Source organism: Cervus canadensis, chromosome 1 (assembly GCF_019320065.1).
Source record: "Cervus canadensis isolate Bull #8, Minnesota chromosome 1, ASM1932006v1, whole genome shotgun sequence".
Lineage (NCBI taxonomy): Eukaryota > Metazoa > Chordata > Mammalia > Artiodactyla > Cervidae > Cervus > Cervus canadensis.
In genome coordinates, this window is record NC_057386.1 from 37,174,325 (window position 1) to 37,191,724 (window position 17,400).

At 45.8% G+C, this 17,400-nt stretch overlaps 1 protein-coding gene and 1 non-coding gene across 5 annotated transcripts in view; both read left to right on the forward strand.

Moving 5' to 3' along the window:
- SMG6 (SMG6 nonsense mediated mRNA decay factor) overlaps window positions 1-17,400 on the forward strand; it is a 196,376-nt gene that overhangs the window by 76,529 nt on the left and 102,447 nt on the right. For all 4 annotated transcript variants that reach the window (XM_043478110.1, XM_043478116.1, XM_043478122.1 and 1 more), the window contains 2 exons: window positions 13,836-13,952; window positions 15,513-15,681. In XM_043478110.1, coding sequence (XP_043334045.1) covers window positions 13,836-13,952; window positions 15,513-15,681 — 286 coding nt within the window. The remainder of the gene's footprint in view (window positions 1-13,835; window positions 13,953-15,512; window positions 15,682-17,400) is intronic.
- On the forward strand, window positions 7,007-7,079 carry TRNAK-UUU. Its single transcript has one exon. It is a non-coding gene; the product is annotated as a tRNA-Lys (tRNA).

Below are 17,400 nucleotides of genomic sequence, written 5' to 3' on the forward strand. Positions count from 1 at the left end.
CCAGAGGCGGATTTTAAGTTCATTCATGAAAGATTGTTAACCTGCATGATTGACATATTTATATTTTTCTTCTTGGTCCTGATTTTCTACATTTAATGTTATTCACTGTAGGTGATTTTGCCCTACATTGTATATACATTGGCCTACGTTGTGTATACTGTTATATACTGTTACACTGTATATATGTATACTGTATATGCTGTATGTATATTGTATTACTGTATATACTGAAGTATAAAAGAGTAAGTATAAACTAAAAAGTTTAAACCTAGTTTAAAGCAGTGTATATAGATTTCAGTCAGTCTTGTTGACAAGCTAGCCAGTCAGCCACCTGAATACAGATTCTAAAGGGGATCTCCTTTGTAGAGCTTCTCAGTCAGGGGACTAGCTGGTGCCTCATGGGTTTCTAGCCACCTTCATGGAGTGCTAACTTTCTCACTTTTCTTCCTTGGCATAATTACTTTATTTAGCTATCATTCTGTTGATCTCTTTTCTGCTTTAAAAACACATGCTCCACGGTGGGTGGGGTTGGATAAAGTCATTACTTACATGATGTAGGTTGGGCATTGATCTTGGATTGTACAGCTTTGAGGAGCTTTTTAGGGCGAGTTGCTGGAGCAGGCTGGGATGAACATGCAGATCTGGATACTCAAGAGGAATCCACCCAGGAATTATGTTTCATCATTGGCCTCAATTTTCAGTACTGACTCCTCCTAATTTGTTTGATGGCTGTAATCTTTGCATTCTGGAAGCTTCTCAAAAGGAGTCCAAGAGATCCTTCCTATTCTAGGTACCTCTCTGCCCTCCTGTCTCAGGGTTGTTTTATTTTTGACCTTGTTTGCAAACTGTCAAACTCTTTTAAAAAATCCTTTAGGAAACTATAAAATGAAAAGAACTTGAGTTAATCTGTTAAAATGAAAGCTGAACACTTCTCTGCCCCGCTGCCTGTCATCTCAAAGGAGCCTCTTCTGAATGAGGTGTCTGCTGGCGTTATTTCTCTCTTACTTTTACCTTGGGCCCAAATTGCTCCTGAAACGTCATACCAACAAAGGTGGGTTTCACGCTGCTTGAATCAGATGCCAAACCTCTGCCTGCTCCACAGAAGTGGTGTAGCTGCATTAGTTCCATCACAGGTTTACAGCAGAAGTGTTCTTCCAGGGTAGCCAGTGGGCATGCCTCTTAGGGAGCCTCTTTCACTTCTTTCCTCTACAACCTTAAGTAACTGACTCAAGGCTCCTGAGATCTCCTGATAGCATTCCACAGGGATTTAGCTGCCTGATGTGAAATCAGGAAGCTGCCACTCTTTTCTATGCCTCCTTTGCTCCCCTCAAATATTGGGGGAGAGACAAGCTTCCCCAAACCTTTGGCAAGCAGTGTAGGAGCAGAGACACTGTCCTCCAAGATCTACTTGTAACTCCTCCAAATGTGACGCTGGAGTGGCAGGCGCGCTTCCGCTGGGCCTCATTCCTGAGAGGCTTGGCTGGTGCCAGCATGCCATTCTGCTGGCAGCAGCTCAGCTTGCCCAAGACGGGATGTGCATTGAATAACCCTGGATACAGGCTGGAAATTCCGAGTGACGGAAATATCAATCTGGAGATATAACTAAGGTGGAAACAGCCAGAGTACGTTTTCATTGGCAATTGATTGAATTTTCCCAGGAAATCTATTGGAATTCCATTTCTAAGATGGCATGGGTATTTCCTGGAAAAAGCTGAGCACTCATTTAGAAGTGTTTTCAGTTTTCCTTGAAAAGAGTAGAAGTGGTTTGCCATCTGTCTTGCCAAGATGTATCAATAGAGTCCCCAGGACATTTCTTGGCTCTAGAGCTCCATGTCGAGGAAGAGGGAAAGCCAAGCTGCTCTCTGGAGAGGGCCTTAACACCTCTGGAGGTCATGTTCGTGCCTTCAGAAGGTAGCAGTTGTGTTACAGTGCCATAAAGAGCTTTGCAGTCAACCAGACCAAAGGTTTGATTTCGCCACTCAGCCGCTTATTAATATCAGCTGTGTGACCTTGATGACAAAAGTTAACTTATCCTCTGAAGCTTTGTTTTCTTGTCTATAAAGTAGGGAATTTCATGGCTGCATCACTTTGCTGACAAAGGTCCATATAGTCAAAGCTGTAGTTTTTCCAGTAGTCATGTATGGATGTGAGAATTGGGCCATAAAGAAGGCTGAGCGTCGAAGAGTTGATGCTTTCGAATTGTGGTGCTGGAGGAGACTCTTTGAAGAGTTCCTTGGACTGTAAAGAGATCAACCAGTCAATCCTAAAGGAAATCAGTCTCGAATATTCATTGGAAGGACTGATGCTAAAGCTGAAGCTCCAATACTTTGGCCACCTGATGCGAAGAATCAACTCATTGGAAATGAGTTTTTTCCAATACTGGGAAAAACTGATACTGGGAAAGATTGAAGGCAGGAGGAGAAGGGGATGACAGAGGATGAGATGGTTGGATGGCATCATCGTCTCAATGGACACGAGTTTGTGCAAACTCTGGGAGATAGTGAAGGACAGGGAAGCCTGGTGTGCTGCAATCCATGGGGTCTCAAAGAGTAAGACGTGGCTTAGAGACTGAACAAAAACAACGAAGTAGGGAATGTGGATGCCAGTTTGCAGTGTTTTTCTCAGTATCAAAGTAATGTGTGCAAAACACCTTATTCAGGGCTTTTGTATGTATTAGACACTCAGTAGATGTCCAGCTTTCTTGATTAAATCAGTCTCTTAAGTTAATAAACTCTGAAAAATCTGAAGAGTTGATTCCCCTAATTTAAAAAATCTTTTTAAGAGTTTTACTGAGATATAATTGTATTTTAGACTACATATACTTAAAGCGTGTAAGTTGGATGAATTTACACACATATATATATACATTTGTGAAACCATCATGACAATCAAGATAGTGGAATAAAAGTTTCTTGTGCTCGCTTGTAATCTGCTCTTCCCTAACAGTCCCCTCCTGGTCCCAGTGATCTGCCGTCACTGTAGATTAATTTGCGTTTTCTGGAATTCAACAGTAAGTTCTCTCCGCTCTTCCTCACCCTCCCTCTTGTCCTGCCTTTATTCCACATTGATTTTGACATTCATCAGCATTGTTGAGTGATACAGTAGTTCCTTTTCGTTGCTGACTGGTCTTCCATTGTGTGGATATACCACAATTTGTTTATTTATCTCCTTGTTGATGGATATTGGTTTTATTTTTCAGTTTGGGGCTGTTAACACATAAAATAGCTGTAAGCATTCAAGTGTTAAGTCTGTGTGAACATATGCTTTCGTTTCTCTTAAGTAGGTACCTAGGAGTGGTATACCTAAGTCATTTGTTTTAACTTTTTGAGACCTTTCCCTATTTTCCAAGGTGATTGTATCATTTTATATCCCTAAAGCCGTGTATAAGGAGTTAAGTTCTCTGCATCCTCACTAATACTTGTTATTTTCTGTTTTTTTGATCATAGACATCCTAGATGGGGTAGAGTTTCTCATGGTTTTGATTTTCCTAATGTTGAGCATCTTATCAGAAGTACATGTTCAGCATGTTCTTATTTGTCATCTGCATATGTCCTTTGCTCATTTTTTGGTGTATCTTATTAACTTGGAAGAGTTTTTTTTATATATTCTTGAGAAGAGTCCTTTGTCAGATATGTGTTTTACAAATATTTTCTCCTAGTGAGAAAATTTTTGTGACTTCTCTTTTTATTTTTGTCTTTTAAAAAGTAAGTTTTCTTTTTATGAAGTCCTTTTTTTAAAAAAAAAAAATTGATCTTTACACATTTATTGGCGAAGGAGCAGTTTAAAATAGTATTGTAGCTCATGCTGCTAATTGAAAAAATCTTCTTAATATCCATCTGATTAATAGTCCAAAGCAGTGCGGCCCTTAAAATGCATAAGCAGTTTCATTTATGAAGATAACAGTGCTAGGACTTCTGTGGTAAAACAACTCCCCCCACCCCACCTGCCCTTGTTTGAAGAATGTACATACCATTGGTGTGAGATTTATACCTTTACTTATTTTTTGAACAGCAAGAACATGTTTAAGCAGCTCACTTAGCTTCTGCAATTCGTTCTTCTTGTCATCTTTCTTCACTTTCTCATCACCTTCACTTAGTGCTGCTTGTCATGAATTTTACCAGTCCGATGAGTCATAGCCTTGCTGATGGCGTTCTCCTGCTTGACTCCTTATTCTTTGGACAGAAGTTCTGTCTTCAGTGAACTTTCCTTTCTTTTTTCTTACTTTACTTTTGGTTGCCCCTGGCAGTTTCTTGCTCAGTCCAGATAAGGAACCACGCGGATGGGCATGTCCAGCATCTCAAGCCAGGCAGCACGTAAGAACAAGAGGTTGAGAGGATTCTCAACTGAGAAGCTGTCCTCAGAATGTCTTAGTCATCCTTTTCTGTGTAAAAGAGAAACATTGCTGGAATCCTGTGTCCAGTCTTTTTGGGTTCTGTCTGTCGACTTACTTTTGCTTACTTGTTTTAAATTTTTCGTTTTGAAATAATTACAGATTCACAGGAAATTGTAAGAAAAAAATATATATTAATATACACACAGGAGGTCCTGTTCACCCCTCATCCCTCCTTCCCTAATGTTAGCATCTTGCATAACTTTAGTACAGTGTCAACACCGTGAAATTGACATTGGTACACTCATGGACCTTATTCACATTTCACTAGTTATACATGCATTCGTGTGTGTGTGTGTAGTTGTGTGCAGTTTTACCACACAGTTAGTTTGTTTTTTAAATTTTATTTATTTAGCTGCTTTGGGTCTTAGTTGTAGCGTATGACATCTTCCATCTCTGTTGCAGCCTGCAGGGTATTTTGTGTTTTGTTTTGTTTTTTAGTTGCAGCATACGTGATCTAGTTCCCTGATCAAGGATTGAACCCGGGTCCCCTGCATTAGGGACTTAGAGTCTTAGCCACTGGACCACCAGGGTAATCCCTACACAGGTAGTTTAATGTAACTGCTTCACAATTAAGATGCAGAACTGTTCCATCACCACAAAAACTCCTTCATGCTGCCTTCTAAGAACCATGCCGCCCTTCTATCCCCAGATGCTAACCCCTGTTTTCCATCTCTGTAATTACATTATTTCAAGAATATTATATAAATGGGATCATATAGCAGGTAATCTTTTGAAATTGACTTTTTTCACTCAGCATAATTCCATGACAAACTGTCCATGTTATTGCCTGTATCAGTAGTCTTTTATGAGGCTGAGTAGTATTCCATAGTATGGATGTTACACTGCTTGTTTAACCATTTATCCAGTGAAGAACATTTGGGTTGTTTCCAGTTTTAAGCTATTGTGAATAAAGCTACTATGAACATTTGCATACAGGTGTTTGTGCAAACATAAGTTTTCATTTCTTTGGGATAAATGCCCAAGAGTATGATTGCTGGGTCATATCATAAGCATATTAGTTTTAGAAGGAACTGTCAAACTTTTCCAGAGTGGCTGTACCATTTTATATTCCAGTCAGCTATGTATGCTGCTACTGCTAAGTCACTTCAGTCGTGTCTGACTCTGTGCGACCCCATCCCTGGGATTCTCCAGGCAAGAACACTGGAGTGGGTTGCCATTTTCTTCTCCAATGCAGAAAAGTGAAAAGTGAAAGTGAAGTCGCTCAGTCATGTCTGACTCTTCGCGACCCCATGGACTGCAGCCTACCAGGCTCCTCCGTCCATGGGATTTTCCAGGCAAGAGTATTGGAGTGGGGTGCCACTGCCTTCTCTGTCAGCTGTGTATATATGGTCCAATTTCTCTACATCCTCACCACTTTTTGGTGGTGTTACTGTTTGTCATTTTAGCCATTCTAATAGGTGTTTAGTGATGTCTCGTAGTTTTAACTTTCATTTCCCTAATGGGATATAACTGTAAATGTAAAGATGATAATGAAAAACCTTTCATGTGTTGATATTTCACCTGTATTTCCAATTTGGTGAAATGTCTGTTCATGTCTTTTGCCCATTTGCTAATAGGACAATTTGTTTTCTTATTGGTGAGTTTTGAGAGTTCTTAATATAGCCTAGATACTAGTCCTTTGTAAGATATGTAGTTTCCAAATATATTTTTCTAGTCTGTAATTTGCTTTTTCATTGTCTTACAGTAGGGCAACAGATTTTAATTTTATGAGATATAGCATATCAATTTTCCTTTTATAGACTACACTTTCGGCATCAAGTCTGAGAAATCTTCACTTAGTCCTAGGTCCTGAAGACTTTCTTCTGTTTTTCGTCTAAAAGTTTTATGGTCTTTTTTTTTTTTTTTTTTTAGTTTTATGGTCTTATGTTTCATATGTAAGTCTTTGATCCATTTTCAGTTAATTTTTGTGTAAGGTGTAAGATTTAGGTTGAGTTTCTTTTTATTATGGCTGAGTTATATTCTATAATATGGATATTCCACAATTCGTTTAACCATTCATCCACTGAAGAACATCTGAGTTTGTGGATATCTAATTGCTTGAGCAAATATATGTTGAAAAGGCAGTCATTTTTTGACTTACCATCGGGAAGAATGACTCCTCCCATTTTGTTCTTTTGCAACGTTGTTTTAACTATTCTAGGTCCTTTGCCTTTTCCTTTAAAGGTTAAAAGTTTTGTTTTAGGGTGAGGTTTGTTTTTGTCTACAAAAGTCTTTGCCCAGATTCTGATAGTAATTGTGTTAAATCTATAAATCTTTGTGGGCAGAATGAATATCTCTACAATATTGATTCTTCCGATCCATGACATGTTAATAAGACTCTCTACTTATTCTGGGTCATCTTTTATTTCTTTCATCAGCATTTGTAGCTTTCAGCCTAGGATCCTGTTCATATTTTGCTGGATTTATACCTAAGTATTTCATTTTCTTCGGCAGTGTTGGTGTTTTTAATTTCAGTTTCCACATAGTTATCTCAGAGCTTTTGGTACAGAACTGTGGAGTAGTCTGAGGTTTTCGTGTTCATAGCAAAGGAGAGAAGAAGTGTTGGAGTTTGAAACTTGAATCACAGGCATTTGAGAACCAGGTATGGGGAATTCCCTGGTGGTCTAGTGGTTAAGACTCAGTACTTTTACTGCTGAGGGCCTGGGTTCAATCCCTGGTCAGGGAAGTAAGATCCTGTAAGCAGTGCGGCCAAAAAAATCCAGAAACCAACCAAAGGAGAAAACCACAAGACGCGGAAACAGTGTACATGTGTGAGAGCAGGCAGACGGGGCTCAATCTCAGGTCTGGGACCAGTCATTTCACTTCTCTGAGCCTGTTTTCTCAGTTGTCCGAAAGGGAGAATAACCTCCTGTGCAGATCTTTTGTAAAGCTCTGTGATTATATATATATATTTACACACACACACACACACACACACACACACAAGATCTGTGATTATATAACCTCCTGTGCAGATCTTTTGTAAAGCTCTGTGATTATATATATATATTTACACACACACACACACACACACACACACAAGATCTGTGATTATATAACCTCCTGTGCAGATCTTTTGTAAAGCTCTGTGATTATATATATATATTTACACACACACACACACACACACACTCTCTCTCTCTCTCTCTCTGTACAGGTCTCCCTATATCTTAGTTGTTATTTCTGGCCACAGTGGAATCATCGTTTATGATCCACAAATGGAGAGGCAAGTGTACCTGCTGTTAAGAGCAGCAGTCATTTCTTGAACCACTTCGTGGTGCTAATTTTCAAGGATGTGAAATCTTGACATAGCTCTTGTCCTCAAGGGGCTTATAATTTTGTTGAGGAAGGATGCTCTATGTATAAAAACTCCAGGATTAGGTATTCCTTGTCCAGTCCCAAATGTGTGGTGCAGACAGTGGGTGCACCAGAGAGCTTTCTCTTCCTGGGTTTTGTTTGCCCTTTTTGTACCCTATTCATCAGTGTGGCTTCTGGTTGTTGTTGATGAGAGAATGTGTGGAGGTGGGAGGGGGTGTGTACAGATTTAGAGGAAGGGGGTCATGTGGGAATATGTAATTAATTTTTATACTTTCCCCAGTAAACCATCGACCCTTTTTATGATGTCATGAGGGATTCCTTAATTTTGCAGCTGCTTCCTGGTTACGTCAGAGGGGAGCCTCTCACCCCACAGCCTGGAGCTGCGCTCCTACAAGAATTGGAAACAAATGAAGTGCTGAATATCTAATGGCTTCCACAGGGAGAGCCCGTTCAGACTTCCCAGGCCTCCTTCTGCAAGGTCTTCCTCAAGTATTTCTGACCCCCTGAAGTGTCTTTGTTCTGGAAAGACAGGACTGGCCCAGAGCCAAGTGGGCGGGAGCCTGGGGACTCCTTGCTGCACAGCCCCGCTCCCTCCAGGTGTTCCACAGTCCCGCATTTCTGCCCCTCTCCTGGATCTCATTTGGTGGGTGTTTCCCTTGTTGGGATCTCAGGATCCTCTGGAACCTGCCAAGATTATCAGCGAGGGTCCTTCCCTCCCCGCATCATCTCCATCTTCTCTTCTCTTCTCTCTTCTCTTGATTTTCCTTCTGCACCGTTTCTCACATCTGTGCACGCCTTTCAGTTCTCTCCCCCACCTCTCTTCTAAGAAAGATGTTACGTTTATTTGGCATTATAAAGTTTATGAAGTGCTCTACATGTAATTCCTCTTCATTCAAGCAAGTTCACGTCCTCTTAGCTTCCCAGCCTGTTTGACTCCCTGTCGCTCTTTTCCAGCTACGCTAATCCATCCTAAATGCTTTAGCTAGGTTTAGCTAGACCTCCTCACTGCTTGCTGGGTCCAGCCTGTGTTTGCTGCCCTGGCACCACAGGCCCTGTGCTTTGGGGTCCCTGTTTTATGACATGCCACATATAGTGCTTGCTGTCAGAGTACGCGCCTGGTGTGCCTCTACCTGCGTGCCTCTTCAGCGCGCTCCATCTTTGTTCATCTTCTGCAGCATGGATGTGTTCTCTTCCACGAAACCTTCCGTGATACACACCAGCAGGAAATAGTTAGAGAAAGCATCTTATTTCCCCCTTCCTTATGGAATGCCGTAATATATGGTCTTGAATTACAGTTATTTGGCTGTCTGTGTAGTATTCTTGTCTTCCTCATTAGAATATCATCTTCTCATGGACAGTATCCTGTTTTCCATTGTATCCTCCACAATTGGACCAAATCAACAACTGTGGAGTCAATGGGAGAGGTCACTTGGTCGGGAGGTTGGGATTTCCTTTGTCCCGACACCTACCCGCTTGCTAAGAGAAAGTTAGTTTATAATCCTAGAAAATCCAGAAGGACAGTAGGGTCTCTGAGAGAAGACACATTCCCTCCCATGTTCCTCTGTCTTGTCTCAGATAGATTTTAACTCAGGGATGCGTCCTGGATTGCCTTCTCCCCAGTCAGCCTGCATTCTGCCACTGTGCATGAATATAGTTTGCTTGGCTGTATTGGTGCCTGACTTCTCTGACTCATTCACCATTCTCTCAAATGATGAGTTTTATTCCCTGGGGAATAAAATGATGCCCTGATGGCGTGGACATCTCTGCTTTTGCTGTGAGGTTTTTGTCTGGTTCCTATAAACGCGACTGCCTCTTCCACCTCCCTGTCAGCCAGCAGCTGCCACAGGGAGCTGTGGCTCAAGCAGCAGCAGTCGAAAGATGCTCTCACTGCCCACTTCCTGTAGACGAGGAGGTTTTGGTGGGCTGCTCAGGAGCGGTGCCAGCTCTGTGTCTGACTGGTGACTGACTCATGAGAAAAGCAGCCTCATGTCTGAAAGATAAGAGCCAACAAATCGCCTCCAGGTGGTGTTAGTTTGGAGGTGACTGACCATTCATTTCCCCTCTCTGGGAGGAGCCTGTGGGGACGGAATCAGTGAATAAGTGGTCTTGCCTGCATTTTTCTCTGGCTGTTAGTGAAGCTGCTGAGTTGGTCCTCTCTGCTGGAATGGCGAGTGGACCCCAGTGCCCTCCGAATGCCCTCTGTGGCCGTGGGGGTATCAGACTTATGTGTCATCTGTACTGTGTCTTCTCTTCATTACTCCTCTCATTCTCTTGCTAGGAAGTTGGCTATGTGCACCAGGCACACTATGCTTGTCCGTTGCTGCCAGATTATTCCGTGACCAGCCAAACCTCAGCCCTGCTGATCTGATTTCCTCCAGATCTCCCCCTGACCCAGGAACCGATCAGAAGTGATGGTTCTGAACTGCGGTCCCTTGGCCGGGCTCCACGAGTCCGGGCAGGTGGGCCTGCCCCGCCTCCGCGCCGCTCCCCTCTCCCCCCTCCCGCCTTGCTCCCATTTCCTGCAGGACACCGTTCTGCCATCCTGGAGCCGTCAAGCACAGCTTTGCTTTGGCAGCACCGTCGTGCACACACGGGTGGGAGAGGGGCCGTGTTTATCACTTTTCCTGGAGATTATCTGTTTAAGCACTTCTCTGACAGTTACAATAACAAGGGCAGTGTGTTGTGTTTCCCAGCAGAAGGACACTTGCTGTTGAAAGATGTATAGCACTAATTAGAAATACATAACATCCGGCCACATGGCAGCCTTCTCCCGGCCGCTCCATTTCCTGATTTCATACAACTTTGACGACAGTTGGTTTATGTTTTCCATGAATATGTTCTCAGAAAAATGAGAAGGTCTCTCCATTAATAGGAGCGAGAAGAGTGTTTCTGCTTGAGCAGGTATTTGGCCAGAGGAGTGGCGGGAGCTGCAGTCACCTGCCCCTCTGAGAGCGTGTGGGAGGGGTTCAGACTTCAGGTGACTCTCTGGTACGAGACATTTCTGTCTGACTTCCTCAGCCAGAAGCTTCCCCCTACCCCCTTGAACAGGCCTGCTTTTGGAAAGAAGGGGAAAGGCCGTTTCACAATGTTAATGAGTTCCTCAGCTCCTGTCAGGCTCCAGCCACCTGACACAAAGCCAGAGGAACCCAGGCAAATACCAAGGCGAACAATGCTTTTTCCTTCCCCACCCCACATCACTTGTTGCCCTGGCCCAGCCCCCTCCAGGGATATATATGGGCCTCTGTGAGGGTGGGGCCAGTTTCCTAGGCCTCACCTGGGATGGGTGGGCCTGGGACCCTGGATGCTGCTTTCCTGCTCACTTGCACCAAGTGGGTCCTTCTCAAGGACTGGCATCTTATAGATTCTAGCCCACAGAAACCTAAGTGAGGCAGATAGCATCTCCTGAAGATACCATAGCACTTAATACATTTCTCACTGGAGGCACGGGATCTGAGTCACCATGGTTACTTGGGTGTAATAAATAACCCATTTGGAAGGTCCTAAGATTGCAGGGACCCTGTTTTATTTGTAACTTTGTATGTGTAGGTGCTCAGTATGTGCTTATGTACCACTGAGCCGTGGAGGAGGGCAGGCCTTCCAGAAGTGTTCTATATGCAGAGCTGACCAAGACCCAGGCATTCTGCCCCCCAGAGATAACTGTGGTATCACCACCTGCGTGATCAGCACATGACAGCGTACTGATTTGTATTAATACCTCCCCATCCTTCAGACCCAAACACAGCAGGGAGTGCTGTCAGGCCCTTTCTGGGGAGAAGGAGGGGTGAAGGGTGAAGGGTGAGGTGATGTAACCATGGCCAGGAGCGGAGCCGTCATGCGGCTGCCTTTCAGCCGCAGCCCTGAGGTGGTCAATCCCTTCCAGACATAGCAAAGAGGCTCCAGTTGTTGCTCCTTCACCTGGTCCCCAGACCTTCCTGTAGGAGGCTTAAAAAGGAGCCAGGCTGGACTCCCCAGAGGCCTCAGGGTCGTCATTCCTAAGTAGTTGGTTCTCCCCTTGAGCCTTCGCCTTGTGCACTTTGAGAAGGAGTCTAACCCAAGGCTGCCATTTATCATAAAAATAGAAATGGTCTTGGTGAAAGTCATCTCTCTTCACCCTGTCTTATCTTTATCAAGGCTGATGAGAGTATCTTGTTGTAGTCCTGGGCTTCTGTCAGTCCTTGGAGCTCAGATACCCACTTCCATCTCTTCCGAGGGCCTTCTGTGTGCAGGTAACTTCTGCCTGGGCCCAGGAGTTCCCATGGACAGAGGAGCCTGATGGGCTGCAGTCCACGGGGTCATGGTCACAAAGAGTCTAACACAACTTAGCAACTAAACAACAGCTTCTGCCTAAGATGTTCAGTTGATGAGGGGACGCTAATGTGTACTCACTGTGTCATCCGCCAGGATGTGGCCTCCACTCATCCTCTCCTAACTAGCCTTATTCTCCCATTCTGGGCTTTGTTGCTATTTAGAGGCAGGCTGCTGGCAGTGCTGGGCAGGGGCCTGGACTGGGCCAGGGTGATTCGGACAGTGCCGTTGCCTATTGTGAGCATGGAGGGGAGAAGCTGGCAGATTTCCTTGGGATGGCTTACATGTCTCCCCCTTCCCAGCTGTCCGTCCTCCCTCTGCTTGGTCCTTGGACGCTCGTTTCCTGTCTCTCTAGCAGAAGTTTAGGGCCTTACCAGAAGAAGGAGGGAGGCTGGCGATCTATTCTAATCACATGGATTGTTACCACTTCCTTACTGCCTGCCACAGTTGAATTGGAAAGTTCGAGGGTGACATTTGGGACCATTGGGCATCTGGCAGGCTGGTGGGAAAACCACAAGAGAAGAATTGCTACACTGATGCTAGTCATATGTTGGGACCTTCTGAGCAGCAGCCTGTTCCTTCTCACCCCCAGGGCTTTCTAAAGTGGTTTGGGGCTGGCTTTGCATACTCCAGTCATGTTTGCTCCTGTGGCCAAGACGGTTAGGAATAACTGTGGTTGTGTAGCATCTCCTGGAGTAAAGACTTCAATTAGGCCCCATTGAAAAGCAGAGTGTCAATGAAGGGAGAGGCAAGAGGGCTCCCTCTTGACTTCCGAGGTTAAAATGCAAGCAGGGACAGAGATCAAACGTGCAGCTCATTATGCTTTTAACACTTGGAGATTCCAAGAGTTCTCCCGTATTACAGGAGGGATTAACAGATCAGCTGCTGCCAGAGCAAGCGAGCCTGGCCATTGATTCTGCCTCCTGCACATATAGGGGTCTCCTCCCCCGGGGCTGCAGCATGGCCTGCTGCCTTCTGCTTGTCACCTGTTTCTCTCAGGGCTGGATGAGGTGACCATCAGGGAGGGCCGCTGACAGGGAGTGGGTACGGACAGTGGCTTGAAGGTGTATGTGCTTGTAGCTCCTGCTAAAGGATAGGCCTGGCCACCGCCAAGCTCGCTCCTTTCCCTGACCCACAGCGGGAAGGAAGTTGGTCAGGCTCAGGAAGTGAGGGGCATAGACTGCTAGTGTTGGAAGCCAGGTTTATTTCTTAGCTCTAGAGGAATGAATAGGTGAAAATTAAAGCTAATACTTAATTAAGTGCTTATTATGTGCCAGGCACTGTCCTTTATAAAATATGACTCATTCAGTGAAACATATATTATTTCTAAGTGTATTCCCTGAGGAGGAGGAACAGAGAGAAGAAGGTAAGGCTGGAATCAAAGGGTGGTGCTTCAAGAAAATGACTTCTAAATTTGTGTTTTTCTGATCTTAATTGGTGACTGTATTCCTGCCATCTATACATTAGAGAGACTGAGTTAATATGACTTCCTGTTAACTGTGGATTCATGTCATCAGCAGAGAGCATGCAGTTTGGGCTCCGACTGTGCACCTGGGGGAAGTGGTGCGAAACAGAATTTATAGGAGCCCTATAATAACCATATTGGGCACTTACCACATGCCAGGCATCCTGGTGAGTGCTTCACATATGATACTTTATTTAACCTTTTGACTACCCTTTGAGAGTGGGAATCTTCCAGCCCCAGGCTCAGGTGAGGAAAAGGAACTCAGTGACACGACCAAGGACTTCCGCCTGATGAGGTGGGGAGAAGAGCCCTGAGCCCCCAGGACACTGATGGACTTGCCTTTCCCCTCCCCAGACTGCTTCTCGGAGGAGTGTCGCTCTGTGATCCAGGAGCAGGCTGCAGCCCTGGGCCTGGCCATGTTTTCTCTCCTGGTGCGACGCTGCACCTACTTACTGAAGGAGTCGGCCAAAGGTAAGCAGACGCGGGCCCCTGGCTGGTGGACCTGCCAGCTCCTGGGTCCTGTCCAGACACACTCAGGAGGCCACGCTGCGTTCTCTGTGTCTTCTCCCTCTACTCTGGGCTCCCTCTTGCCAGCGTGCCCTCTTCCTTTTGCCTACCTGGCTAGTCCCACTTCCTCTCTGGCCCTCCTTCCGTTTTGTGGAAAGGAGAGGAGACTTCTTTCATCCTCTGTCTCTCTTCTCTTTCAACAGGATTTTCACTGTACCTCTGAACTGCTATGTGTTCACGCACCTTGAAAAATGAGTTTTCCTTGATGTTCATAATTGATGTTTTGGTTTCCCCCTCTTTCTGTATGTCCCTCTTTGTTTGGTACCTGGTAGGGGCCATAACTGCCGTGGACCAACCATCTGCAGGAGACTTACTGGACCAGATCAGGGGTTCTTTCTAGCCCTTGCTTTGAGCAGTGTCCCCATGTCCTTTAAGTCTGCCCTTAGAATTCCAAGTCTGACTTCTGGGCCGTGTAAGGCAGGGCTGAAGGGTACACCTTCCCTCCAGCTTCTGGATCAGTTGTGATGTGTAGTGAGGCCCCTCTGTTGTTCCCCAGCCACATCAGCCTTATGGGAGTGCCTTTAGCCACTGGGGCCGCCTATTTAGAGGGAGGGAGGTTAATTGGAGAGAATCTGAAATTTACAGAAAAGTTTCGGAAATAATACTCTCTTACTTACCCCTCACCCAGACTCCCTAATTGTTAACATTTTACCACACTTGCTTTAAGTTATCTCTCTTTCCATACACACACATATACATATTATTTTCTTTGTGAACCATTTGATTGTAAGTTGCAGACATGGTAGCTTCCCTGCCCTGCCCCTTCCCACACCAGATACTTGACTGTGTATTTCCTAGTCTCAAGGATGTTCTCTTACATGACAGTACTGTTATCACAGTCAGGAAGCCAGCGTTGATACAGTACTATTATTGACTCTACAGACCTTACTGAGTTTGTATCAGTTGTCCTAAAAAAATATTTCTTTCTGGTCTAGGATCCACTCTAGGATCAGATGTTGCATTTAGATGTCAAGACTCTTTATAGTCTCCTTCAACATGGATGATTTCTGAGTGTTCCTTTGTTCTTCGTGCTCCTGACAGTTTTGAAGTGTGCAGGACATTTATCTTGTAGACCACCCCACTGTTTGGGTTTCTCTGATACTTCCTTACCATCAAATTCGGGTTGTTCATTTGAGCAGGAACGCTGGTGCCATGTCAGTGCTGTGCTGAAGGAAGGCCAGAGTGGGTGTGGGTGGGAGGCTGGAGGCCAGGGTGGCGACCCTGTCCCCAGGCCACAGGGGGAGCACAGGCAGCTGTGTGCAGGGCAGACCCAGTGCCCTGGTTCTCTCTTTGTCCTGCTTTTCAGAATCCTCTTAGGTGCTGGCACTTGTCCTTTGCTTCTGGGCCCAGCTGTCCTGTGGACGTGGTCTCCCTTCCCTGGGAGCTGGCTGCCATCCCAGCGCCCCAGGCCGCACACGGGGCCACTGCAGATCTAGGCCCAGCTCTTACCCTTTGCCTCTGCAGCTCAGCTGTCCTCTTCTGAGGGGGAGGAGGATCAAGATGACATCAAGGTGTCCTCCTTTGTCCCGGACCTGAAGGAACTGCTCCCCAGTGTGAAGGTCTGGTCAGACTGGATGCTCGGCTACCCAGACACCTGGAACCCTCCGCCCACCTCCCTGGACCTGCCCTCACAGTGAGTCAGCCCTGCCCGCCCGTGTTCCCACAGCCCCCCTCCTGTGGCCTGCTGACCTGTGTCTCCCCTCTCCATTGGAACTTGGGTGTTCTCCTTCCGTGAACACCTCCCAGGGCCCCTGAGGTGTCAGGTGGTTTCTGCCTGCTCCCTGGTCCATTCCTCCTCCTCCTCTCAGTCTCTCTCTCTCACGTCATGGCTTGCTCTGTTGTGCTCCTTGCCCTTGCCCTTGATCTTGCGAGTTTTCACTGTGCACTGCTCATGCTCACCGTCTCTGCAGCTGCCTCCCAGGTCTGGGTGGGTTTCATTGTGTGAGACCCTCTCCTTCTCTCCCTTTTCGTCCATCGCCGTGCATCTCTCAGGCCCTTGCCGCTTCTCATGCTGCCCTGCACACTCTGTCTCCCCACCTCCCTCTCATGATGCTGTGGTGTATGTTGGAGGTGAGAGCATACATCGCTTTCCCACTCACTTCATCCCCATCCCCCACAGCACATCCCACCTTGTCTCCCTGTCTCTGGATGTTGGTGTGGGGAAAATGTGTGTCTGCTGGGTGTGTCTATGTAGATCTCTTTGTGTGTCCATACGACTTTTTTCTCTCTGTTATAAAAATTGCGGTAAAAAATATATACGACAGTTTGCCATCTTAACCATTTTTAAGTCTACAATGCATTCATGTTGTTGCGCAGCCATATAGAGCGATTTCTTGGGTTCGTAGCAGTGTGCGAGTTGTAGCTCTGTGTGTGCCTGTTTGGGTCTGATTGTGTGTGTCTGATGGTGAGGGTTGTTTTGTATTAATGTGTGTGTGGGGGGGGTTGTCTATCAAAGGCTCTTTTGGTGTGCCTTTCCATGTCTGTGCATGTGTGTGTGTCCACGTGCTGTGTCCACATTGGTGTCTGGGTCTCTGTCTTCATGTGTGGGTCTCTGCAGGGTTCCTGTGTCCCCCATGAGCAATCTGTTTGACTGTGTGTGTGACACCATGTCTCTGTGTTCATATATACGTCTGGGCGCATGTCAGTCCATCTCTGCTTTGGTCCTGCCCGTGTCTCTCTCTATGGGGCTGTGTCCCGTGGGAGTGTTTGTATACGTTCCTGAGCGTCTGTGCCCTGGCCTGCCTGTGTCCCTGTGTGTCAGTTTAGGTCTCTCTGTTGGGGGTGGGGGGTAGTTTTCTCTATATGTGGGTCTTCCTGTGTCCATCCACCTGCCTCTGTCTGTTCCTCCTGCCTGTCTCAGCTTGTTCCCGCCTGCCTCTTCTCCTGCCTCCCTCCCTGCTGTTTGTGTGTGTCTGTATCAGGGGTCAGTAAGCTGTGGCCCGTGAGCTAAGAATGGTTTACATTTTTAAATGGTTGAGAGAAAGATCAAAAGTATGAGACTTCACGACTTGCAGAAAGTATATGAAAGCCCCTTTTCAGGGTCCATAAAGCTTTATTGGAATACAGCCATGCTTGTTTGTTTACCCGCTATCCACGGCTGCTCTTGCACTGCAGTAATAGGGCTGAGCAGTTGTGACAGAGACCATACGGGCTGCAGAACCAACAGCACTTAAACCGTCTGTCCCGTTACAGAGAAGGTTTGCCGGCTCCTGCCCTATATCCATGTTCCTATGCATCTTGTTCTTCTGTGTGTTCGGGTCACCGTGTATGTGTGTGTTTGTGTTTGCCTAAGAGCATCCTAATGTGTGTGCACCCAGGCGCCTGTTTCTGGTCAGCTCTGTTGACTGTCCAT